Consider the following 26,687-nt stretch of genomic DNA (forward strand, 5'->3'; position numbering starts at 1 on the left):
CTGAAGAATTCGGCAGAATAACTGAAAAATGTGCCATCACTGGCCAGGCAGAAAGCATGAGGCAGAACAACTCATGAACACCCAGTTGCATATTTTCCATTTATCATAGTAAGGACATAGCTCAATTTGTTTGTTTGCTACTTTCTTTCAGTCCTCTTTGTCTCATTTTCAGAAAAAGGAAGGATGTATAAGCACTGGCTACAAAACTGAGTATTTGTGTATGTTACTTCTTCTGAAAAGAGAAACAGACAGGGTTCATCTCTGAAATATTGAAGTGAGCTAGATAATTTTGGAGACAGATGTTCCTAAGAGCCTTTCATTGGTGGTGAGGCATGTTTTAATCAATCTTGTGGACAGATGAGTGAATATGTCGATTCTGAGTCCAACTTCCTCAAATACGGGCTAGTTTAACAAGACATTGTTTCATGTGGAGCAAAACATCCACGGAGTGCTGGGCAGAGGTGGTGAAGGCAGCAGAGGACAGCCCCGCACTCCTCCATCAGCAGAGCCTGCCTCCAGCAGCGCAGCCAACAGTGCCACCTCTGCCCAGTGAGACTTACCAAAATGGTGGTGACAATAAGCGTCCGGTTAGCCAAGGAATCCGTGATGTTGGTCGATCGGTCCTTGTTGCTGTCTGTCATGTTAAGGCCACTGTATGAGTTCCAAACCCCAATCTGCACAGAAGAGAGTGGGTCACCAGCCGCCCAGACACGGTGAGCCATAAGGTTTCCCTAAATGCTCATCACTTAGGGAGAGCGCACTGGCTCTGGTTACCACAGAAGGAGACACCAGCAGTACGAAATGCTAGAGGAGGGAAACGGCTGTAGGTCTGAGTAAGGGAGCAACATCAAACAGCTGATTTAGAAAACACAGGGAACATACTGGCCTTTTCAAAAGCAGGTGGAAATGAGTAAGCTGTAAGAGTATAAGGCATGTCAATACACTGGTGTATCAGCCAATCTGCTACAAAGTGGAGCATGTTGACTTTGTTTCCTGCTAAAAAATGTCAAATGTCTATTTTTAAGATTTTTTTTAAAAAAAATTTTGGAAATGGTAGAGTTGAAACATATGGCAAGACCTCTTTACTCCAGTACAACAGACTAAAAGCCTGAATAAATATATTGAATCAGATTGATGGATGTACTGGCCTTTTGTTTCTGCTGCGCCTTCAGCAGGTTTAGCAAAGATTATCCTGTCATTTCTTGACTACTACATATGACAGAGCTAGCAAAGTGATACCATTTCACACACTGATCAGTATTTGTTCAGTAAATATAGCTGGCCAAAGGCAAATTCCTTTCTAGCCCCAGAGACAGTAACAGATTGCAGTATTTAATGCTCGATCCAAAGCCTCTTGTATAACTTGGATCTATACCTTGTGAGGGTAGAAATTGTAATCATGTTGATTTACTCTAGATACCTACTTAACATAAACACAGCCTGAAAGCACCTTCACATGTTTTCCCCTTTGTATTTACATACACAGCGTGGCTGAGGGCTGATGTGAGAAAACTCCAGGCAAGGAGCTGGCTCGAGTGGTTTGACCTGTGTTGGACGTTTGTGGAGACCACCAGATGGATGGCTTGGAGAACTAACATCAGCCATCTACAGGGCCGTTCACATCGCATCACTGCGCTGCTCTGCCAGCATGTTTCAGCTCTACCCAGGAAGGATCTACATTCAGACCCTCCATGCTGGGATTGCCAGAAAAGCTGATGAGTAAGTAAGTCTAAAACAAAATCCACTGACTTGTCCTGTGTACTGAAGGTCTCTATCTACCATCAGATGCTCAGTCATTTCAGACCCGGGGCCATTAATTGAGGCAGAGATGGGATTGCCTTTGTACCAAAACTAGCAGATTAATTTGTGCCTGCTGCGTGTATTTGGGGTAAGAATTGTATAATTTCAAACAAACTTCGGGTTTGTGTCCCTCGGTGTCATTGCTTTTGCCTTACATATTTTTTTTTTTCCCATAGTATGGTTAACGGGGATAGTCATGCCATTATTTAAAATTATTTTTTCAAGCATTTATCAGTCATTCCCTTTGTTTCCAAAACTAGATCAGGTTGGGAAACTGATCTGGAAAGTACACAGGAAATAATATTGGATATTATGAGAGCCTGTGCCAGGAATATAGTAAATAACCAGTGTCCTTGAATTTGCACCAGGGTGGCTGAGTTAGTCAAAAGCCGTTCTCTTTGTTACTGACTTGATATGCTTTTATTGGCTGGCAGCAGGGAAGAGGAGAACAACCATGAAGAACATGGAGCAACACAGTCACAGTGCATACAAAATACACCAGGAGACCACTCCACATCTGGATAGAAGAATGACATCGCAGGTCAACCTTGATTAGAGCGATGGAGGAGGTCAGAGGGGCACTGGAAGAATGAGGTCAAGGTAGTACATCACTATGGTGAATCTGGGGGAATTTACTGCAGTTTAGTGACAAGTTTGAGAGGTGTCCTATGCCCTTCTCAGCAAGCCTGTGCTCTGAACCAACTGTAATTTGGTTTAAATCAATTCAGCATAACACAAAATGCCTAGAGTCAAAAGTGAGATTGGTTCAATAGCATTCTGCACATCAGGTAGGATGATCTATTCGCCAGTAATGAGGGAAATGGGAGCCTTTGTGCCTTAGCCTGATTCACTGAAGATTAAAAGAAGGTTATTAAATGTGTGCCTTACAAGAGTATGAAGAGTGCTGTAGGATGCTTTACACTGGTCTACACAGCAGCATTAAAATCCCTCCCAAAACAACACAAACCCCAAAACTTTTTGTGTATGTGGGAGAGGTGGGAAAAAATAAGATCTGTGGGAAATACGTAAAAAATATTATTCTAAGTCATACAAGAAATTTTTATTTTAACATTTTAAATGCGGTGAACGTAGTTATTACCTTCTTACAGAATGGCAACCGTAGGTTGTACCTCCAGTAGGGAGCAGCGCAGGGAGCTGGTCTCTGACTCCCACTTTGGTGCCTTTCCCACCAGGCAGAGAGAGGCACTTCACATCAAAAGAGAGATGAAATTCCTGGGGTAATTTAGATCTTTCATAAACAAGCTTAGTTCCAATTTCTGTATGTTATTGAATGACAGCTCCCACTTAATCTTCTGTATTATTTTCTGTAAGGCGCTAATAACACACTTGGCAAAATTTTGAATCAGCAATGTCTGAACATTGCCTGCACAGTATGCATTTTCTGGGAGGCAAAAAAACCCCACCCAGCTCTGCATGTTAAAACAATCCTTGCTGCTGACACTAACATACATTCGAAATGGTATAAATTTACCACTCATAGAGAATCTTAGGTGAATCAGGAAGGATAACAGCTTTTGCTGCAGTCAGGAGCCTCTACTCAAAGAGGAAAAAGCACTGCTTTAAAGAAATAAAATAGTGATAAAAAATATTGGAGTGGAAAAGCTAAATCCATCTGAGATCTTTTTACTGTTTGGAATTACAGTTGGGATGAAACTTATTCTATCAGAAAAATTCATACTCTTGGATAGACTGTTGTCTCTAAACTGCAATAATGACAGTTGCTATCAAAACCCAAAGGATGAGTCTGAAGACCCAGCCCAAAGGTTTTTTGCATCACCTGTCTCTGTACAAACCTTCTTCCACACTTTATATAAATGACTAGAAACCTCGCCAGCAGCCTTGGTACAGAGAAAAATAAACAGAGTGCTTCATTAAAAATTAAAAGAGAACCAGTCTGGAGAGTTGTGTGGGAGCAATTACATTTAAAGTCTCAATTAACTCATCAGCAATTATTATGCAGAGTCAAGCCAGAGTATGCAGAGCAATGGAAAACGCTGTCTCCAGCTGACATGAGCTGGTGGTGTTACCCATGTTAAAGATTTTTGGACATCCACAGAAATCACATTCTAGGCAGAGGCAGAGGGAGCCCCTCAGGAACTCATGTTTGTTGACTGAGGGCTGGGACAAGGGAAAAAGAAATAATCTAATCTCATAAACATGAACTCTTGTTGAGGTTATTACTCAAGCACCTTCTTTTGTCTCTCCCTCTTGTCGTATTTATTAAAAGCAGTACATGTTTGGTTTTATCTATACATATGAATTTACCATCCAAGTTACAAGAGCAAGAACTGAAGACAATGTGCACTTAAAATCATTATTTCCATTCACATAATTACTGCCAGTCCCACATTCCCACCCCACACCTTGAAAAGCAATGAATGCATTGGAAAATACTAAAACAACCTTAGTAGCTCTGTTTTAACTTTGAGTTAAATAACCTTGAGTACATGTTTTTTACCCCAAGCAGACTCTCCTATGTGCCTGTCAAATTAGTTTTTTGTCATTGTTTTACAAAAGATCTGGTTACCTTTTCTGTTCCTTCCTCTTTGAGGCTAATAATGTCCAAATCAAAATCCTTCCGTAAGCCGTCTGTTTTGTTGAAGGTTATGCGTCCTGTCAGACCATCCCACCGTGCCTGTGTGGACATAAAAACATTCTTGCCTATAACAATTAGTAGGAACTACTCTGAAGCCACAACAACTACTGCATTTTAAATTAACCATAAGGTTGAGTCACTTCCAAGTAGTTTTTTAAATGTGTGGTTTTGTTACTTCAATGAAAACCACTTTCTTCAGTTTTCTGTTATTTAGTTTCTCTCCCATATGTTTCCATATTTTACAATCAGGCACAAGTTTGTGACAGTATATATATATATTGATCTACATACGTCTAATACTGAATAATAAAACATACTGAAGAAAGAAAAAGAGAATAAAATATATATTACAAGTCCCCAAAGGGGAAGTTTCGCACTGCCTAAGAATTCACTAAGAAATTAATGGAGTCTGCTTTCTCCAAGCTTTGGGTCTGAATCAAGCTTTGGGTCTGAATCAAGCTTTGGGTCTGAACCAGGCTAAATTCATGAGCCACTCTGGAGTTGTCCTCTTTACCCAGCCCAGGTCTTTTTAAGTTCTCCACGATGAGTGGGTAACAATTGGTGCTGAATGGGACTCCCCAGAAGGTCCTTAATGAAGGAAAGTAGCTGACCATCCTAAATCACCAAACCTTTCTCAACACTCCATTGTGTTGCGCATTTCCTAGTCTCATGAGGTAGACACTGCATCTGCTATTCAAGGCCAAGAAATCCAGATTTTTCCAGGAAGAGATAAATCAGAGAAAGGCTTTTGTCATTCTTGTTTGATTTCTTGGACAGGTTGTGGTTAAATGTCCCCCACCAGTACTGGAGTCCTAGTGTCCTGGGCTCTGCTGAATTGTTTCACTAATCCCTAATGAGTTTGCATCCCTAAGGAAGAAGACACAAGTTCCCAACTAAGCAAACAAGATGTGTCTCTCCTAATAAGAGCACAGCCAATTCCTGAGCTTGCAGGTGTTGATGGCATGATGATGATGGCTCTAAAAGCAGGCTTTCAGGAAAAATTCATCCAACAATATAGACCTAATAAAAACTTTGTAGTATAAGATACAAGCAAGCCGTACATACATGTTTGAACTATAGCATATGAGTTGCATATATATATCTTGTAAGCTTCGCAGAAAGCTCAGTTTCTTTTAAATGAGATCTATCTGTTTCTCGAATAGCTCCCATTTTGTCCCCAAAGCTGAAGTTTATCTATAAAAGAAATTATTTAATGGATTTCAAACTGCAGACAATTTTTATAATCTATTTTGGGGGCTCTCACAGTAGATTAAATTCTTCAAATATACATGAAAGGTTGATGATAAATGATGGCATAGTTTCTTCATGCATGTCAGCCATACAATCCTTAAATTACAGGCTTTTCTACTGCACGTTATTTGCTTCATTTAATTTGTTGTAGATGGACAACATAAGGAAAGCTGCATTAAGAATCAGTAGACTTGCAGAATGGTGACTCCCATTCCTGTTAAAACTAAATTCTAGCACTGAATTTGCAGAATTTAATCTAAGATTCTGGAGTGGTATCACTATGTGTCTCAGACAAATTTGATACATCTATAATTTTGTGGAAATACAGACGGATTTTGAAGTATGCTTAAGTAAAATAAGAATGGAACATCACAAATGCAACAAACTTCCTGTAAGAATTTCCATCCTTTACATATGAAAATTATAGCTATAAACAGTAGAAACACTCATGGTTTTGTATGCGGATACAGGTAAGACAGCAGGGGGAAACATATGAATGAATTTCATTATATATCTCTTTTCCAGTCTGTCTTTTTATTACTCTGACATTACTCTTATCTCTTATTCATAAAGATGGATCCTTTTTTTAAAATATGATCTTCAGAGATCAATTCCTCCTCAGAGGGCAATTTACTTCCATGAAACGCTCACATTTATTGATTTCACATCAGGTGCTCAGCTTCTCTGCTGATATGATATGATCTTGAGTAAAGGAACTAATATGTTATTTTTGGAAATGGTATCAGGAACCTACATCTCCATTCTTGTAAAAAAGGTTTATATGGTGAAATGTTAGCTCACTTATGAAAACAGGCATTGGTGCTCCTAGGCCCACACTAAAAAAAAAAAGGAACAAAAATATGTTACATGCTGCATAGGTGTGTACTTAAATTTCGAGGTAAAAGAGAAGTACATATAGCCTTTGTCTAACTTAAGTCCCACTTAGATGATCAAGTAATGACCCAAATGTGACTTAAATTATAAACAAGAGCCAGTGAAGGTTTCTCAGAAGAATTAAACATTGAAGGGTTTTTTCAGACCCTAATTGTGAGGCTTCAAATGCCACTTGAATTCTAAATTCAGTTTCTGATTTTTATTTTATTTATTCTAAATAAGAAATAAGACATTTGGGTTTGAGTCCAGTGAGCATAATTTTATTTTTTCTGCCTGTGTGTGCAGCATATCTAGGCAGACAGGTGATGTTTCTTTCCTGATTAGAAACAAAATGTTTCCTTAAGAAACAAAGGGGCGGATGAGCTAGATACCTACGGTCCACCCCAGGCCATCTGAAGTCTATGGTAAAACTTCCAAGCTTCTAGTATGAGTTAAATCCCAAAGCACAACCGACCACTGCATGCAAACAGAGTGGAATGCATCATTGCTCCGAAATTCCGGCCGTGTGCCACCACCTGCAGGTGCCCGTCAGGTAAACCAAGGATGCCAGTGCCTGTCAGGCGCCGTGTTCAGGCAAACAGAATGGGCAGCAGTTGCACCGTTCTCAAGTGCAATTAATGAGCACAAATGAAGCAGAACTTTCTCAATACCCAGAAATGGCATGACTGTTTAACACAGCAAAGAGATTTCATGCTTCTGTACGCAAGATTTATAGCGATTTTAGTATTTCTGGTGACACTCGTGTTTAATGCTACAGGATATAATAAAAGTTGAATCAGAACCTAATCATGTAATTCATCAAAGGAAATTGCTTTTTTGCACTCTGTCCTTGCTTTAATATTAAAAGAACTAAGGGCACAGTTTGAAACTCGTAGGAAGAGAATGTATTTTTGATTATGTTTGTTTAATTTTCAGTAGAGCTTGCAGCTTAATTAAAAAGTGCAGTTTTCAGTGGCTTCTGTTTGTGATGTCCTTTGCTTGTCTCAGATCTCATTTATGCATGGATGCAGACTGCCTCTGACAACAGAACTGTGAGGACATGCTGTTCCTTTGGGAGTTGGCTCTGCAGCAGTAGGGCAACGCAGTGTTTGTCTGAAGTTCAAAATAAGGTCTCACATTCTTAAATACAGTGTTTTATTAGATCATTATTATTCCTATTTCTAAGTTGTAAATATTTGATCACTTTCTCCTGTTTATTGAACAAAGCAAGGAATAAACCAAATATGTTTGTTTCAACTGGTAGCTGGGACATAAACCATACAGGACCAGCAGATACTCAGGACCTTCTTACTAACCGCTGAAAAGGTAGTAGGTAGAAATGATCACAGATAAGTCTCCAGTCATCTCTGAAGGCCATCAGGTACCCGACATGGCAGAAATATCCAAAGGAACCTAATTAAAACCATGAAACTTTCTGGTTTTACTATTTAAAAAATTAAGATTGTTCCTAAACTACAAACTGAAATCTGAGGTTAAATATCCAGATTACAACATTGGCTTCCGTATAAATATATCGGTGGAAAATTATAACAACTGGAAAATGAAGCTGACTCAGCTTCTAAGAGCAAAAACACCAGAAGTTTGCTATCAATTCCCATCACCATCAATCTCCACTTCATCATCTTGAGTCAATTGCTATAGCAGCCTTAGCTTCAGCCCAAGCCGATCAACAATTCAATCATAGAACCAATCAGTTCGGCTGCCACCAGACCTACTAAGACAAAACAACATGTACTTTTATATTCTGTTTCTTTTGTCCCTGTCAGGCCTCACCTATATTTCAAGATTTGCATTAGCAATACATAACTAGATTGAGAAATTATAAAGCACTGTGCGTATAATGCATTGATTGAGTAAATATTCAGCTTTATGTTATAGCCTCAATCCGATACAGCCAGTTTTGTAGATACTTCACTACACTACCACACACAGAAGTGTTGATCTTTCTCAGACAAATTGATTGCATTTTCATTATGCATTTGCTTTTTCTTACTCAATACAAGTTTATCCAAATATTTTAGTTAACTGTTTATCTGCCTATGGCATGTTTTGTCTTTCGAGTCCAGTGTTGCAGAGACAGATACCGAATAGTTGTGTTTCAGATTAGAAAACTTTAAAATTTTTAACAGTCCTTTTTAAAGTGTTCAAAGTGCTCTAGCAATAAAAAAATGCAAAGACATAATCTTATTTTAACTTTTCAAACTAATATGTTTAATAATGTTTCATAACGTGCAGACATTTTCTCTCTTGTATTGATAATCCACTTATTCCAATAACCTGTGTATTAAAACAGTTTTTCTGAACCTAGTCTTTAGACCTCTGTTTCTAATTAAACAAGTAATTTCTTTGGAGTTTCAAACTCAAGTTTTAACTTTGTATTGTTCCCACTGCTCAGAAAAATATGACCCCCCCATTTTGAATGTATGCCCAGAGCTAATGTTGGAAGAAAGAATCTGAGACACAAATATGTGTTCTCAAATGCAAATAAACCTGTGGCTATATCACTTTTGAGTACATATTGAATCTGCTTTAAATGGTATAAGGAGAAACAGTTGTAACTCTTAGCAATTTTTCAACATACATAGAAAAAGGGAGTTGATAAAACTTTTGATTGTAATGCTAAGAAGAAAAGCTTTTAGTCCAGTATTGTGGGAGAAAATAAATTGTTCTATTGTACAGCTCCAAACTCCTGCACAATACCATACTGATTTTATGCAAGATATTCAGACACTTTGCATCTGCCATTGAAGCTGGAATTATTGTTTAATAGGAAGGTATTGTAAATTGATGATAAACAAAATCTAATGTGAGCACTATTATTGGATACATTATGCAATGCTAAATGACAGTCTTCCTCATGCAAAAGCTTTACAAATGCATCTGGACAAACAAAGAAACTCCACCTCTACTGAGATTGACTTGAGAAATTCCTTAAGTAGACAATGGGCCATATTTAGTTATTTATTTTGTAAAAAGTCTCCTTAGTTTTTCTTTCCATCTCTCTTATTTTGGGTCTTTCTATTGCTGTTTATGTGCAACTTGAATATTTCGAAACCTTATCCTAAAGGCATGCAATCAGCAGAGTTTTTTTCTACAGCTTTAATGGGAGTCTGGAACAGAAATCATTTAGCTGGACTTTTCAGTATGGGCAAATTTTTCAGAACCTACAATGAAATCTAATCAAAGATAAAAATATTTTCCTGTACACTCAGTTTTGTGAATGGAATTATCTAGACCTTTGGTAGGTTGCTTTCCCAAGTGTGTTAAATGTAACCTACAAAGTTACAAAATTGCTGCCCAGGGAGTTTGTGGAATCTCCTTCTCTGGAGACTTTCAAAACCCACCTGGACACATTCCTGTGTGACCTACTGTAGGTGATCGTGCTCTGGCAGGGGGGCTGGACTAGATGATCACTAGAGGTCCCTGCCAATCCCTGGCATTCTGTGATTCTGTGATTCTGTGATACAAAGGCAAGTAACTGATTCTTTTTCTTTTTTTTTTTTTTAAAATGATGAATATATCAGCCAAGTATATTTGTATTTTTGATTCTTAGTGTTATACTCTGTTTATTATCAGAAGTCACTAGGCAAAATTGAACATCAGTTATTGATTTAATGTACATTTCTAATTTACCACAGTTGTGAAGTAAAAGGTATGAACTTACATCACCACCATGCCATTGTTTTTCTTTCTTTCTTTAATGACAATAGGAAAAAAAACATTGGCAATCAACTGGCCTGGAATTCAGGAAGCATTAGTATTCAAATCCCCAAATTATGTTTGCTCATTTACCATTGCATAGTGGCAGAGACTTGCCAACATCACAGTCTTTTTATATCTATATATCCTCTAAAATGAATGCATTATGTGTTCTGACTGAGATTAGGAAATTCATTCTGCTTCTGTGCTGGTCTACCAAAATAAGGAAATCAGTTGTCCTGGTTTGAGCTAAACAGAATCAGTTCTGTTCAGTGATTTTACTGTTCAGCTGTCTCTTCTAAGAGGCTGCCCTTTCTGAAGTCAGCAGCATGTTTCTGCAGACAGTGGGTGCTACTGGCAGTGGTAACACCTGATGTTTGCAGTTACTGCCTGAGACTGGGATGCAGAAAGGCTCTTGCTAATACTTATTCCTACAGTGACCAAGGCCACTGCTGGGTCTCGTGTGCCACGCTGGGGGTGCCGGGTAGTAAGAGGGGTCACAAGGAAGTAAAAGGTTGCACCCCCGGAGGGTAATGGACAGGACAGGTGACCAACAGGAGCATTCCAATCCATATATGTCTTACCCAGTATAAAACTGAGGGATCACAAGTGTTTTGGTCTCTGTCTTTGCCTCTTTTCTTCAATGCTGGCATTCAGGGAGGACTCCCCCAATCCTGAGTTCCTGGATCCAGCTCCCATATCCAGCTCCCCACAGCTGCTGGGCCTGGGACTTCAGTACTATTACTGTTGTATTAAAGCTGGTTTAGTTTTCTTTTCCAACCTGTAAGTCTCTCTGCCACATTCCCTTTTCCTTCCCATTTGGAGAGGGAGAGGGGTTACAGAGCATCTGTCAGTGTTCTGTGGCTGGCCCAGCCCTAACCCTTGACATCAGTCTTGTCCTCAAGAAAAACTTTACATCATAATTTTGTTTAGCCACCATCTAAGAACACATCACTTCAGCTAAACATTAGCAAGCCAGAGTGAGTGACAGAAAAGCAACATCCAAGTGCCAACATCCTTCAGCTTATAAGAAAAGGTGGCAGGTGAGTAAATATGGGAATCTCAAGTGGCATATAGGTGTACCAGAGTGGCAGACTTGTTCCGTTTATTCAGCATTACCTGCTTATAAAGAAGGTGAACATCTACTTTAGTTTTGAACCGATATTCAAAAATTTCTGATAAGGCCTATGGTGATGACTGACATCCAAATGCAATGGTGGCTGGTGAAGTCTATTCTGTTGGGTCTTAGACTTATTAACAGAGCAGGACTCTGAGGGTTACAGAATTATTGACAATGATTAATGCACATATACTGAGGACATCGATCGTATTGCTTGATGGCAAGGGACAAAGACAGTGAGTGAGTTCTTTTTTGCATGTGTAGATTCGTTTTGTTTATTTTCCCAACCCAAACATTTGCTTCTTGGCTACAAAATCAGGTACCTGAAAAATTTATAAAACATAGGCATACTTAAACCTACGGTGACCACATGTTCAGAATACCACAGGTCGTTCTTCTACAACAAAAATCTTCCAACACTGTAAATAACAACAACTATATACTAACCAAATTGATAATGACCACGGAAAAGTCTACTTTAATTTTCCTTTGGTTTTCTTTCCTTTTGGAAAATGAAAGCTCCTGCTTTACTACAACTGCAGAAACAGTTGACAGATTTAAGTGATAGTGATATTGCTTCTAGTTACAGTGGAAATCACAATGTGCTCTAAGCCACACATCAACTTTTCAGCTCTTACAATCAATCCTCTTATTAAAAGAGATCCTCAAGGATTATGGAATATAGTGAGTTAGTATATGACTTTTCCATTATCCTGGTCCAAATCTAGCATAACAGATGAAATAAAAAGAATTTCAGCATTCTTCATCACAGGGGTTTATCTACTCCACTGAAATGCATGATGCTTCATAGTCTCTTTACTCAGAAGAGGTCCAGGACTGGAACAATCCTGGGCTTTTACTAAGCAGCACAGGAATAAAAAAGAGGAGGTGTGGGAGGCTTGTTCCTAAGAAAAGGGTTTAGGCAGCTGTTATGAGACTGAGCACCTCTCTCCTTGAAATAAGAGAGAGAAAGAGTGGATAAACAGAGAAGGGAGATTTCTTAGGAATGTGCCAGGCTGTTCTGTGAACCACTCAAGAGCACTCATTCACAGGTCAGTAGCTGAGCTTGATGATGTTCAGGGGTAGTTATATGAAAGGTTTTTGATGTGACAGATTTGACAAATGAACCCTGAATATTTGAGGATGATGGCTTAGACGGATTAATTTCAGAGCATATGTTTGAAAAGCCTTTGAGTTTCCTTAAAGCTTACACCTACCAGATTGCTTTATACCAATACCAGAGATGCGGGAGTGGGTGTGAGGAATCAGAAGGGAAGGTGAAACTTTATTAGTTATTCTTCCTAGTAAGAGCAGAGTCTATCTTACCATTACAAACACGACTGTCACTGAAGTGTCTGGGTAGAGTTACTGTTGACTATGAATTTAGAAACCATAACTTTACACTGCTGTGTTAATGAGGATTGAGATCCCATTGTAACAGTATATGTGAGACAGTACATAGAGAAATCCTGTCCCATACAGCTAAATACCCTAACTAGACAAAATCTGTCATCCATCTTTACAGAGGGGAATTACAGCATTTCCAGATGAAGAATTTCTTCACTTAGATTTTAGGTCCTGCCACTTTTGTTTTAGAGTGATGTCATAGCTACAAGCATGGGCAGTGAACAGTCTGATTATGTCAGCACATTGGAAGCGCCTACCAAACAATGACCAGTTTTGCCTTCTTAGCTAACCACAGCACAAGTTTGAAGGTGTCCTGAGGTGATTGCACTAAGCTTCTGGCAGAGACAGGAGCCAAGCCAAAGCTCTGAACTCACCACCTATCATCTTGAGTGAGAAATGTCATCCCTAAATTAGCTGTTGTCCTGTTACAGTAACATCAACCCACTGAAGGACAGGGATGACAAGGAGCCTGTGGAGGCTTCATGCACTGCAAAGCACTGTGTCAGTTCCACCTGAGATAATGCAACCTAAGTGCTGGAAAATCTGTGAATAAATGAGTAGGAGGTTGTGTGGTTGAGGAACAGATGGTTTCAATGAGAGTACACTGCTCCAAAACTAAATCATTGGCATTTAAAGACCTTGCAAGCTCTTCGGGTAAAGACTGTGCAGAGTGAATGGGCTCAATGGTGATGTGACTAGGGCTCCTAGAAGCTTTCCCAGTACAGTTAAGGCCATGCACTAACACTTAAATAGAAATATCTGTATGGAGTAAATGATGAGCACTTTCAGTAGGCCAGGACATATAAAATCAAAGAATCACAGAATGGTTTGGGCTGGAAGGGACATTAAACATCATCTAGTTCCAAACCCCCTGCCATGGGCAGGGACACCTCCCACTAGATCAGGTTGCTCAAAGCCCCATCCAGCCTGGCCTTGAACACTTCCAGGAAGGGAGCATCCACGGCTTCTCTGGAATATGACAAAACCTTTTCTCAGAACATATTTTTAAACTTTGACAAGTATGCCAGTCACTAAAGGACTAACAAAGAAAATGTGGGGTCCCCTCCAAAAGGAAATGGGGGACATGTCCACAAAGGATATGGAGAAGGCTAAGGTACTCAATGACTTTTTTTGCCTCAGTCTTCAATGGTAAGGGCTCTAACTACACTACCTAAATTGCAGAAGGTAAAGACAGGGCTGGGAGAATTCAGATCCCACTGTAAGAGAAGATCAGGTTCAAAACCGTCTAATAAACCTGAAAGTGCACAAGTCCATGGGACCTGCCGAGATCCATCTAGGGGTCCTGAGGGAACTAGCAGATGAAGTTATAGAAATGAAATTGCTTTCCAGGCAACATTTAAGAAAGCAAAAGTGAGATGGAAGGAAATATGTATAATCTTTTTTGTCAGATTTCTTGTTTCGATTTTAGATATAACAGTATCAAAAGCTTTCAGACAATTTTTTATTAATTCAATACATATTTTTTCATAGTATGCAAGTTCTAGGACCATTATTTTGCAATCTGTGCATAAATCATTCCATAAATTAAGTGATTTTCTGCTTGAAATTTGATTTCAGAATAGGAATACCTATTGACATTAACCTCAGCCATACATTAGCTTCTTGGAAAGCTGACCTTTATTTCCTAATTAACCATCATGGGATGCAAATCTAGCAGTTGTTTTGTTTGCTCTATTAATTAAGAGTTTTCAGTTCAAAGCAACAGACAGTAATAGGCTTATATTAGAAATGCATCCATTGCTTCATGAAGTAAGTTTTTTAAAAGTAAACCAAAGAAAAATGCTTTGTTGAATAAATCCTATTATCCAATTAGGTTTTGAGAGAAGTCCTACCAAAGAAAATAACTGCTTTTCTTTGAATTGGCTAAATATTGCAACATCAAAGCCTAGAGAATAACTGCAGCCATCGTCTACAGACTCAACATTAGAACACAACCACAAAGATGCAGCAGAAGAGATGTCATCTTACATTTTGGAGCTGAAATATTGTCATCTTTGCCCAGTCACACACATAGAGATTTCTGTGGCTGGTACACAGATTCTTCCTCAGACAGCAGGGGAGATGATGAGTTCTCAGGTCTTCTGACATCCAGACTTGTACTGTTCACTTCTTTTTGTTCCACTCTAGATTTTTAGTCCCATGAAAATACTTTTACATGTTGACTTTGGCAGTAATAAAAGACCATGAAACAAAAGAAATGTTCTGCTCTTTTACAAGATGTTTTGTGCTCCTTTGTTTGGAGATGCTGCCAATTTTTACAGAAAAAAATATTGATGAATATCTCCCCAGATGGATTGCTTTCCCTCTTATTTTAAATTCATACTTTTTTCTGTAATGACAACTTTTCAGTTCCTTCTTCTTCCAACAATGTTCTGTTTGTTTTAGATTTAGTTAGTTATTATCAAAAATCCCCTGAAAATTACATCCTGTGATTTGATGCCTATTAAAAAAGACTTTGTGTGTCTCCGCCTCTTTCTCAAAATGTTAGTCAGCTCATCAAATTTGGACAAAATAAAACTGGATGTGGTTGTGCCATCGTCAACTCATTAGTTCTGTCTTCTATGCCTCAAATGGGAGCTTCCCAGGAAATCTAACAGTCCTGACAATGGTTGCTTGCTTCCTCCATGCCAAGAGAAAAACAAAGTGGTGGATCAGAACAGGAGAGTAGGAATTTGTCATCCACCTAAAGTGCTGGGTATACATCAAACAGTTCAGAGGTTTAAAGGATGTAAATATTTAAACATTTATATGCCATCCTGGTCTTCAAGAAAGAAGACTTTGACCTCTTCAGGCATCTGCTTAGTAGAGTACCATGGGATGAAGCCCTGAAGGGAAGAGAAGCCCAAGCAAGCTGGGCCATATTCAAGGACCACCTCCTCTGCACCGAGGAGCAATGCATTCCAGAAAAGAGGAAGTCAGGCAAGAATGTCAGGAGGCTTGCCTCGATGAACAAGAGGCTCCTGGACACACTTAAAGATAAAAAGAGAATTACAGAAAGTGGAAGAAAGTACAGGAAGACTGGGAAGAATACAAGGAAGTGGTCTGAGCAGCCAAGGATCAAGTTAGGAAAGCTAAAGCCCACATAGAATTAAATCTATCTGGGGACATCAAGGGTAACAAGAAAAACTTTTATAGGCATGTCAATGATAAAATGAAGGTTAGGGAAGATGTGGCCCCTCTCCAGAAGGGAACAGGAGAGCTGGTCATGAAGGATATGGAAAAGGTGGAGGTTCTCAATGACTTCTTCACCTCAGTCTTCACAGGCAAGGGCTCTAGGTGCACTGTCTAAGTTGTAGAAGCCAAAGGCAGGGGCTGGGAGAAGGAAAATCTGCTCACTGTAAGAGAAGATCGGGTTCAAGACCTTCCAATGAGTCCATGGGACCTGATGAGATCCATCCACGAGTCCTGAGGAAACTGGCAGATGAAGTTGCTGGGCCGCATTCTTTCATATCTGAGAGATTATGGCAGTTCGATGAAGTACTCACTGACTGGAAAAGGGGAAATATCACCCCCATTTTCAAAAAGGGAAAAAAAGAAGATCCAGACAACTACAGGCCAGTCAGTCTCACCTCTGTGCCTGGCAAGATCATGGAGCAGATCCTTCTGAAGGCTCTGTTACGGCACACGGAAAATGTGGAGGTGATTGGTGGCAACCAACATAGTTTTACCAATGGAAAATCCCGTCTGACAAATCTGGTAGCTTTTTATGATGGAGTAACAAAATCAATTGACAAGGGAAGATAAGGAACTGGCTGGAAGATTGCACTTAAAGAGTTGCAGTCAATGGCTCAATGTCCACATGGAGACCAGTGACAAGTGGTGTCCCTCAGGGATCAGTACTGGGACCGGTACTATTTAATATCTTTGTCGGCGACATGTGCAGTGGCATCAAGGGCATCCTCGGCAAGTTCGCTGACGGTATAAAGTTGTGTGGTGTGGTCAACACACTGGAGGGAAGGGATGTCATCCAGAGGGACCTTGACAGGCTTGAGAGGTGGGCCCAGGCCAACTTCATGAAGTTTAATAAGGCCAAGTGTAAGGTCCTGCACCGGGGTTGAGGTAATCCCAAGGACAGATGAAGACTGAGCAATGAGTGGATTGAGAGCACTCCTGAGGAGAAGGATTTGGGCTTGTTGACAGATGATAAGATCAACATGAGCCAACAGTGCACACTTGTGGCCCAGAAAGCCAACCGTACAGAGACGTGTGACCAGCAGGTCAAGGGAGTTGATTCTGCCCCTCTGCTCTGCCCTTGTGAGACCTCACCTGGAGTACTGCATCCAGCTCTGCAACCCCAAACACAAGAAAGACATGAAGCAAGGCCAGAGGAGGGCTACCAAGATGGTCAGAGGCCTGGAACACCTCTCCTAGGAGGACAAGCTGAGAGAGTTAAGCTTGTTCAGCCTGGAAAAGAGAAGGCTTTGGGGAGACCTTATAGCAGCCTTCCAGTACCTTAAGGGGGCCTGCAGGAAGGCTGGGAAGGGACATTTTACAGGGGCCTGTAGTGACAGAAGAAGGGTAATGGGTGGAAGCTGGAAGAGCATAGGTTTAGACTAGATATAAGGAAGAAGTTCTTTACCCTGAGAGTAGTGAGGCACTGAAACAGGTTGCCCAGGGAGGCTGTGGATGCTCCATCCCTGGAAGTGTCCAAGGCCAGGCTGGATGGAGACTTGAGTAATCTGATCTAGTGGGAGATCCCATAGCAGGGGAGTTGGAACTAGACGAACTTTGAAGTTCCCTTCAATCCAAATCACTCTGTGATTCTGTGATTCTATGAAAAACCTCAATATCCGAGAGCTGCAAAACAGCACTAAAAACGTGAGAAAATAGAGAAATCTACTACTGTCTTATTGTAGATCAAACAGGTCTAGAATAAGCATGTGCACAGCAGGTACCTCAGGACAGACAGGAGTTTGTAAAACACTTTCAGCACAGATGAGGTAGACACGCAGCTGGTTTTGGAGGCATGTATAGCCTAGAAAGTGACTAATGCACTGAAAAGTCCTCAGTCAGAAGAATTATTACAAATAAGTTGATCCAGAGGCTTGAAAGATATACAGTTGTTGTAGTCCCTGTATGATTAATTCCACCCATCTTGTTGTTTTCTATGGTCATCAGTCTACATGAGGAAGTGGTTCATCTCAGATAATTGTCAAGACTTTTTTTGTTTGGTTCAGGTCTCCTCAGCTCTTTTAGTGGTGACTGGAAACTATAAAGCCTCTCTGTTTCTCAGTCTTTCTAATTATTCTGATGGTGAAGTCTTGTTTCTCCAAGAGCAAGGCTATAATTTGCTTAAATGCCTTGAGTTTTCATGAAAATTTTCCAAGACTTTCCTTCTTTTGTATATACGATAAAGGTTTCTTTTCTTTTTGTAAAGAGTAAATATGAAATAAAAACATTTATAGTCAATGTAACCAGAACACAGGGTACCACACTCTGAATTATCATCATGCGTTCAAAAAGTACGCAAAATAACAACCTAAGACAATAAAGATGGCCTTGTTGCATAAGTTCATTTCTTACTGCTGAGTTAGTTACTGTTCTCTTGTCTAAGAAAAGACTAGATACGTCTTTTTAAAAAAAAAAAAAAATTGATCTTACCCTTGAAGCAGAGTGCTATCCACAGACAGTACTAGATGATCTAAAACTGTAGAATGTGTTCAACATTTACAGTACTCTTCCTGTAATAAGCTAATCTGAGGTTTCATTTTACACCTTTAACAATGAAAAATGATGTGAGAATTTAAGAAAGCTGAAGACTTAATTTTACTAATCCTTGCAGGCCAGAGATGTTCTATGAAGCATACCACTTATTACGTGTAGAAACAAGAATCGGCCATCAGAGGGCTGGAAAAATCTTTATAAATTCTAAGGAAACAGTTTCTTGAGGATGAAGGCATTTGAACGAGGTTGGTTTTCCAGTCTAATTGAGGCAACTTCATTCAGAAGAATTATTACAATTAAGCTGAAACAGTCTTGGATGTTTTAAGGAGATAGTAGTGCCCGAGTGACCAAAGCCACTTGTTGGTATCTGTGGTTGTTAACATTAGCCTAAACAAAGACTTAGTTCATCTCAGAGGATTCTTGAGGGCATGTAACATCACACCATGACAGGAAGGCTGTACTAAATTACTCAGCGTAGAGTCTAGAGGGATTGCTCTCACTCCTGTTTTTTACTAGCTAGACGTGCTTGAAATGTATCTTGTCAAAAACACAACACAAACTGAAATGTAGATGTAAATGCTTCAGATTCTTTTTATTCTTTGAGATTGAAGAGTGTGGCCAAGGGTGAGTAGGTCAAGGGTGGTCATCCTTCCCCTCTACTCCGCACTGGTAGGGCCACATCTGGAGGACTGTGTCCAGTTCTGGGCTCCCCAGTTCAAGATAGATGGAGAACTGCTGGAAAGAGTCCAGTGGAGGGCAACGAAGATGACTAGGGGACTGGAGCACCTCTCTTACGAGGAAAGGTTAAGAGAGCTGGGACTGTTCAGCCTGGAGAATACTGAGAGGAGACCTTATCAATATCTATAAATATCTAAAGGATAGCTGTAAGGAGGATGGAGCTGGACTCTTTTCAGCTGGACTCCTTTCACTCTCTAGGTGATCCTGCCTGGACTAGGGAGCTTGCTTCCGACTCTGACTACTCTGTGGTTCTGTGATTCTGTAATCTGTGTGTGTTATTCTGTTTGAGGGGATTTAATAACGCCACTCAAGATGAAGCCTGCATCTCTTATCTTCTGGAATACTTCTCTATGCAGTTTTCTTTTAATTTTTACTGGATTTGAGTAAGGGGAGCTCACATTGGTTTAGATGATGATTGAATAACAGATAATCTATTTTGGGGCTCATCTCATGCTTTAAAGGGGACATGATAGAGAATTTGATCATTGAAATATAAACACCTGTCATGTTTACAGACATTTCCCTTTTAGGAAAGACATAATCACCCATTCTCTCCCCACTCCCTCTCTGAAAAGTAACAACAACCTCCTTTTTCTTTCTGGGCATGGGCAAGATATACTCCCCGCAAATGCTTCCATAAAGGCTAAAAGATTAAAATATTATTTAGATATGAATGACATTGGGTCACTGAGAGACAAAACTTCTGACGAGGATTTACATTTCATTAAAAAGATCTTAATGAGCTACTGTAGAAGATTCTTGATCCCAGACAGTGTATTTTATATAATATCCTCCTTTGCTAGCTGATGATCTAGCTGACCTCAAGGCTGTCCTCAGGGCTGGGAGTCTTTGGTCAGGCTTTCTTTTCTCTGCAAAATTCCAAATTTTTTCTACAACCAGCATTAGCTTATGAGATCTTTAGAGTACAGAAATTAACTCTTTTTGCTGCTGCAATTGATTATTCTGTAGCCTCAGATAACTTTGCTAGTGCTTTTCTATCATGGTCTTTTTGGTAGCATTTAAACTCTTGGTCATTAAGAAAATCACACAGTAGATCTGCTACTGCTGTTATCTGGTACATGTACCTGAAGTCCTAAGGTCAAGAGAGGAGCATTCGCACATTAAAATATTCACCTATTATTTTCATGTACTCTGAAAATTCAGAAAACTACCCCAGTGCATGTGCATTCGGATCAGCATGAATCAAAAGGCAGTATTTTTCCCTAGGATGTCTACTTTCCAGTTGCTTTCAGGAAAAAGCTAACTTGTGTATACATGAGGACCAGATATGACCTGAAGCTTGACTTCTCAACAGGACAGTGACAGGCTGAAAAAAATTAAATTGCCATCTGCCGAGTGAAGAGAGAAGCAGCCTATGAACTGCTATACAGTCAGAGGCTTTCCATATTAACCTCTGTTCATGCCCAGGCAGATTCTGAGATCCTTTCTATTACCATCAGCCTGGCATTTTATAGTACTGGCCCACAAAGCAAATGACTGCAGCTCTTATCATCACTAAAGTAAAATGTAAATCTACCATGGAGCCATTTAAGTACTTGCTAAGCTCTAGCACCTGCATGACTCATTGCAGGCAGTCTCTTTATCTGAAAGTTGTTTATTTAGACTGCAGTACAGACTATTTGCCTTCAGACCAGCCTGTAAAATGCCTTCACAGAATGTAAGTACCTCATCTCAAAATAGTAAAACTAAATTGTATCTATGTGGGTCCAAACTACCAGTTCCCCTGCTTGACTTTTTTTCTCCATATCTATTTACTTGATTCTTAATTTCTAAAGTTCATCTATCCTTTAAGAGCAAACCAGATCCTAACATGAACTAGGGAGGTCCAAACGTGTTTGCAATTTAATTTCCAACACCTGTTACAGTCTTTCCAGGAAATGTAATACTGTCTTATTAAACCTTATCCTCTACTTTCAACAACCACCTTTTTTGGCTACAAGAGAAACAGGAAGATAAGACTCTCGGAGTATTTAAATCAGTGTTTTACCAACCATGAAAGACACTATCTGCAAAACGATCAGTAATTAGCTCATATATCTCACTCTATGCAAGAGAGAATAGCTGCACATGGTGAATGTGAACTGTGTAACTGTTTCAGTTCGAACTGAATCTGCTAAGGTATGTCTGGTACTCTCGGTCAAAGTACTTCTTCTGGCTTAGGATGCAGGACCCTTATGCTATATACTTAACATCACCCAAAATAAGTCGTTAACCTCTGTATAATTAAGCAGGTGCCTTCACTGGTAGATAGTCTTATGATAACTTTAAATTTCATTATCATTATTCTTAAAATCCACCAGAAATTGTATGAGTAGCAATGCTACCTCATTTAGTGTGAAGTTGATAAGTAGAAGAGCAAAGGTTCCCACTTAGATCAAATCAGAAGGGAGGGAGGAAGGGAGGGAGGAATTCATCTTTATTACAGAAACTTTGGAAAAAAAAATCTCCTATCTTTTACTGTTCCTGCTACTGTCTTCCTACCTCCTTTCCTGACTCCTCTGGGTGTTTCCATGATTGTGCTGCAGTGAGGAAATTATCTCAAAGCTTCCTTAATACTTAAGTCTGTTCCCTGGGTACTAGTGTAACTCTTATCTTTTCTTTATACTGTCAAAGAAAGAAGCTTATAAGGAAATCTTAAAACTGATAAAACACCCCATGTGGAGAGTACTGTTTCAGTAACTTTTGATGCTTTATGTGTAGGTGAATCACCATGTTGTATATTGCCTAAAAATTTACTTAGAAAAGTTTGGAGAAGGTGATGACAGCTCTTCTACAAGTTCTGTAACCACCACATGTCTTGTCTTTCAGTTTGCTCCAACTATATTTTTGGATTCAGGTGAATGCCCCAATGTGCTGCAACCACTTACCTTGTACCTCAGCCTACAGGTCCTGTTCCACCTACATGAGTGCTAATGAATGCGGCTCTGATAGGAATCACACTGCCACGGATAAGAACTGGAGGAAAATATGAAATATGCATAGGAAACTCCATGTAATTTCAAATGTTTGTTTTCACATGCTTCCCTAAAGGAAAGGTTTCCATTTGAAATTCATAATAAAAACTGAACTTCTGGAAGAGGGAAGGTATTTCAGTCAAAATGTGTATTTTTCAGAACATCTGTGGATCTAGCTAGCTCAATGATGCATTCTTACGAGATAGATAGTGCAGTGCATGGCTTACTTACGAAGTAATTTATTTCTTTAGAAATACTGGCTGAGGTGTTTTCTAGATATTGATTACTGATCAAATAATTTGCAAAACAACTGGAATTAAATCATGAAACAAGGATGGAGCTGCAGACTTGCTTTTCTTTCAATTTCTAGAATAACTGTTGTTATCTATAGTATATTTTTAGAAATTATATAAAACCATAATAACATAACCATAACGCTAACAGAGCAAAAAATATGGGCAGTCTTATGGTGTGTTAGTCTGAGACTTTTATCGCACCTACAGTTCAGCAGTTTCTTTTTTTTCAGACCAGATAAAGTCTCCACCAGAATTCAGGCCATAGTCTTGTGTCTGTAAATAAATGCTTCTCTGCTAGGAAGGTGAGGAAGAATTTCACATCCGAGTGCCAGAAACCAGAGCATAGCATATGACAATGAGTAGGGAGTAACAGCACACGCTAGACAGTAAAGAAGAAAGGAAGGATTATGATGACCATAAGCAGATGGTCTACACTTGCCTCTTTTATCAGATTCATAAATCTGGGTCCAAAACGCCATGGCTTGTGTCTGTGGCACTGCAGGGAGCTGACAGTCATTTGGGAGGCACGCTGGGAGGCCACTGCTACCATGTAAACAGCATCGTACATCAGAGCTGCTTCAGTCTGCACAAAAAATCAGAAAGGTTTTCTTTAATGTACATCTTTGTGCCCAGTCCCTGCTTTTCTCCACAGAGAACTGTTTCCCTGGGCTGGTATTATGGAAAAGGCCACTACTGGCCTCTCCATGGAAATCTGAAGTGTAATGAAATACATGTTGTTTTCTTATATTAACTTTAGGGTATTTTCAGGTGAGCACTGGGAGGAAAAGGTACATTGGGTAGCTATAGGAAGAGAGGGGTTAGTGGGTTGAGTGCAGGAAGGAGCACACATGTATCTCTGTGGCACAGAGAGGAGTTTTAAGAAGCCTCAGGTGATACAGCAGCTCAGGTCTCATCCTCCAGTCACATCTTAGGGCCAAGCACTTCACAGTACCCAGTGTTTTATAGTTTCCTCATGGGATTTCCAAAGACTTTCAGCACCTCAAGGAGTGTTGTTTGAAAGCCCCATGCAGGTGTCCAGGCCATTTTCTGCCCAGCCTCTAGGTTGGTGTGGCATGGGAGGCATTGCATGGGGACACGTAGGAAGACTGCCCATGCAGGATCTGTTCCACCTCCCTATCACCATTCTTCTAAAGGTGTTTGTAGGACTACTTTCTTCCACAAGGTGTAGGCAGGCCCTGCTTACCACTACGTACCTGGTAGGTATCCCACCAAACAGGTATGTACTGTCTCTACGTGTCTACTTCTCTCAAAGATCTTGGGTTTAGGCACAAATATGTGAAACAGGCCCACAGGGCTGTTCCCCTGCCATACCTCCCATGCTGCCTTACCGAGAGGTAAACTGCCCTTTCAAGGTGTCTTTTTGATGATTACTTGTACATTTAACTTCCAGTTGTCTAAAACAGGACAGATGAATACAGCCCTTAGATACCTAAATATTACTAAAATTACTGGATGCTTGTTGTGCATGTGTGTTTCTTTGGAGAATGGGTTTATTGGTTTAAAAATATGCCCAGTAAGCCTCAAACTGAGATCACACACTCTGTCACCCTATACCACAGGAAAGTTTTAGAAAGATTTCACCTTAGCTGTGCTTCAGTGTTCTCATGTGTGAAGTGTGAATGGCCACGTTCTGCTTACTGCACAGGGATGCTGTAAGAATTAAGTGCTTACCTTTCTTATAAAGCTGCTGAATAATTAGGTAGAGGCCTTAAAATATACTAACTCTGCAGACAAGAAACTGGACCCATTTATATGAACTACAAAGCTAATTAATTTTTTATTTCTTTCCCATGAAATTCCTTTGGGAAGTAATTAAATTTGATTCTACGTCTGTTTCATTTACCTAAGCAAATTCCAATATCAGTTGTATCAGCATTGGAGGTTTTCTGCTGGCAATAAAATGTAATCTGAATTTATCACCTAATCTTAATGTACTGCAGATTAGGAAGTGCTTTTGACACACTAGTCAGGATCTCCCCAAAACAATGCTCCCACAAACAGAGCAAATCAAAAACATTATAAATGGTGAGGCAAGCAGGAGGAGATAACAGCTATTCTTGGTGTCGAGTGACTTAAAACGGATACTTGTTCCAAATGGACCTGGAGACTAAAGGCCTGATTCCAAATCCTCAAAATCAGTGGAAAGACTCCCATCAATGTCAGTGGGCTTCAAATTTTTTTTTACATTAGACTGAGGACATGGGCTGAACTTCACACGAGTGCTGGAGTCCCAGCCTGCCTGTGTCCCAGGCCTGGAAACTCTGGAGATACTCAGTGAGAATCCTTCAGTGCACCTCATTTAGCACTTGTATTTGGGACCACCAATGTTCTTACTTGATAACACGATGCATCCCACAGTGTTTGCATGTTGGCAGCATTGCCAGACAACTTGTTACTCATCCATCCTGCCCTGTAACAGCTGGGAGGTCATATTACCACCTTAGCTTTTTATTTCTCACCGTTCTGTTTTAGGGCTTGTGTTTGCACAGAGGACCAAAAGGTTATCTTGTTTTCTGAAGCACACCACTCAATACTGATGTCTGTACTTGTGTCGGAGAAGAAAGGGACTAGGATTTAGTTCTGGAACTTGTTTTTCTGGTTTTCATATTCATATTCATATTTAAATTATTACAAAGAAACCCAAAGATCTCATTAGAACAACCATGCCTCTGTGTGCAACTTGTGCATAAAGTGGGACATGAACTCAAAGCTGTCTTGGTCATGCCTTGATGACTTCCCACAAGCTGACATCACAGCAAACAATACGGCATGAACCACAATGGAGAAACGCTGAGTTAACAATAGGACATGTAATTCTGATCTCCTTATACTGTGCAGCTTGTCACAGTCTCATTACCTAATGAAATACAGCAGTGTTGCAGCTCTCCATCAAACTGAATAAGTAGAACTTTCTGTGAATATTTAAATAATCACAACCAACTAGAAAGATGCTTTCTTTGGTGATCCTGCCGTTTCAGAGCATCAAGGGCATTAAGAGTTTATTGAGATGTAAAGGAGAGGATGAGTCAGAGATACAAAGGAAAGCACAAGAGTCTAGTATGAATTTTGTTTTTCACAGTTTTACAGTTGGGTGAAAGAAGCTGAATAGCTACCTTTGTCCGTCTTGGGTATTCACATCGGAATTTCCCAGGGACAGTTTTGTTCTCTGCTTTGAGTAGGACTGAGCACAATGGCACAAACAAGCAACATTTTTTAAGATGCTAGACATATCACACACAATTCATTTCTCTTCAGGATGTTAGGATGTTTCAAAATTTTCCTTGCAATCATCTGCAATGAAGCTTATTTCATATAGCTTCAGCTCCACTCTGTATAAGGATGCATTAGCTTATATTGCAGAAGAAGGCAACTCTTCACCCTGCGAAATTGAATGAAGTCATGCTGTCCATGTAGTTGTTCCTATTCTTTCCTTTACTTCTTGGGGGAGTGCTAGGGAGGAAATCCTAATTTCCTGACTTGATGACACCTTTCATTTATTTTTAAATTATATCTTAAAAGCCAGAGTTGCTGTAGATGATGGAAATGAAGAGAAAGGGCACTTTTCCAATTTAGAAATGCTATTACCTGCCTGCATGTACAATATCTTTCCCTGCAGGTTATAAATCGTATACCTGCTCTGAAAGTTTTTATTTCCTGTTATATTCTTCACTCCATGAAGAACATTATCAGAGAAATGAGGCAGCAGTATACACTTATGACAACAATAAGATGAATGATATTATCTGGATGGCACCATGACGGAGAATTGTCACTCATCTCTAGAGCTGCCTGGGAGTGGTTTGTCACACAGATGAGTACAACTTTGGTTCACAGGGCTAATACCCTTCTGTGGAGAAGTGGCTAAAAGGAGGCCTGTTTTGGGGATGCTGCTTCAGCATTTCCACTGTGAAATAAAACAGTGATGGGATAGGTTCACATCTGCTGGAACAGGAGCACACTGCAGATGCCCCTGCATCACTTGGGATCGTTCACTTACCGTCATCATGCCGTCGAGGAGGCCAGTCTCTGGTTTCGGTGGTGCCTGTAGACGCTCCATTGACCATTTCTCAATGACTGATGAAACTTGCGGGTTCTCGATGTTGAGCAGACGAAACCCTGTCATATTTACTCCGCTGTATCTGTAGGGTTCCAGGTCTAACGCAAATAGATCCTAAATCACCGTT

General features: G+C 39.9%; 1 protein-coding gene across 1 annotated transcript in view; it reads right to left on the reverse strand.

The window, feature by feature from the left end:
- GRIK1 (glutamate receptor, ionotropic, kainate 1) overlaps positions 1–26,687 on the reverse strand; it is a gene marked incomplete at its 5' end in the record, with an annotated part of 73,232 nt that overhangs the window by 24,505 nt on the left and 22,040 nt on the right. The window contains 5 exons of the mRNA XM_009872902.1: positions 561–674; positions 3,615–3,659; positions 4,349–4,456; positions 22,922–23,065; positions 26,501–26,674. Of these exons, the coding sequence (XP_009871204.1) occupies positions 561–674; positions 3,615–3,659; positions 4,349–4,456; positions 22,922–23,065; positions 26,501–26,674 (585 nt within the window). The remainder of the gene's footprint in view (positions 1–560; positions 675–3,614; positions 3,660–4,348; positions 4,457–22,921; positions 23,066–26,500; positions 26,675–26,687) is intronic.

This window comes from Apaloderma vittatum, unplaced genomic scaffold (genome assembly GCF_000703405.1).
Source record: "Apaloderma vittatum isolate BGI_N311 unplaced genomic scaffold, ASM70340v1 scaffold197, whole genome shotgun sequence".
In the NCBI taxonomy this organism is placed as follows: domain Eukaryota; kingdom Metazoa; phylum Chordata; class Aves; order Trogoniformes; family Trogonidae; genus Apaloderma; species Apaloderma vittatum.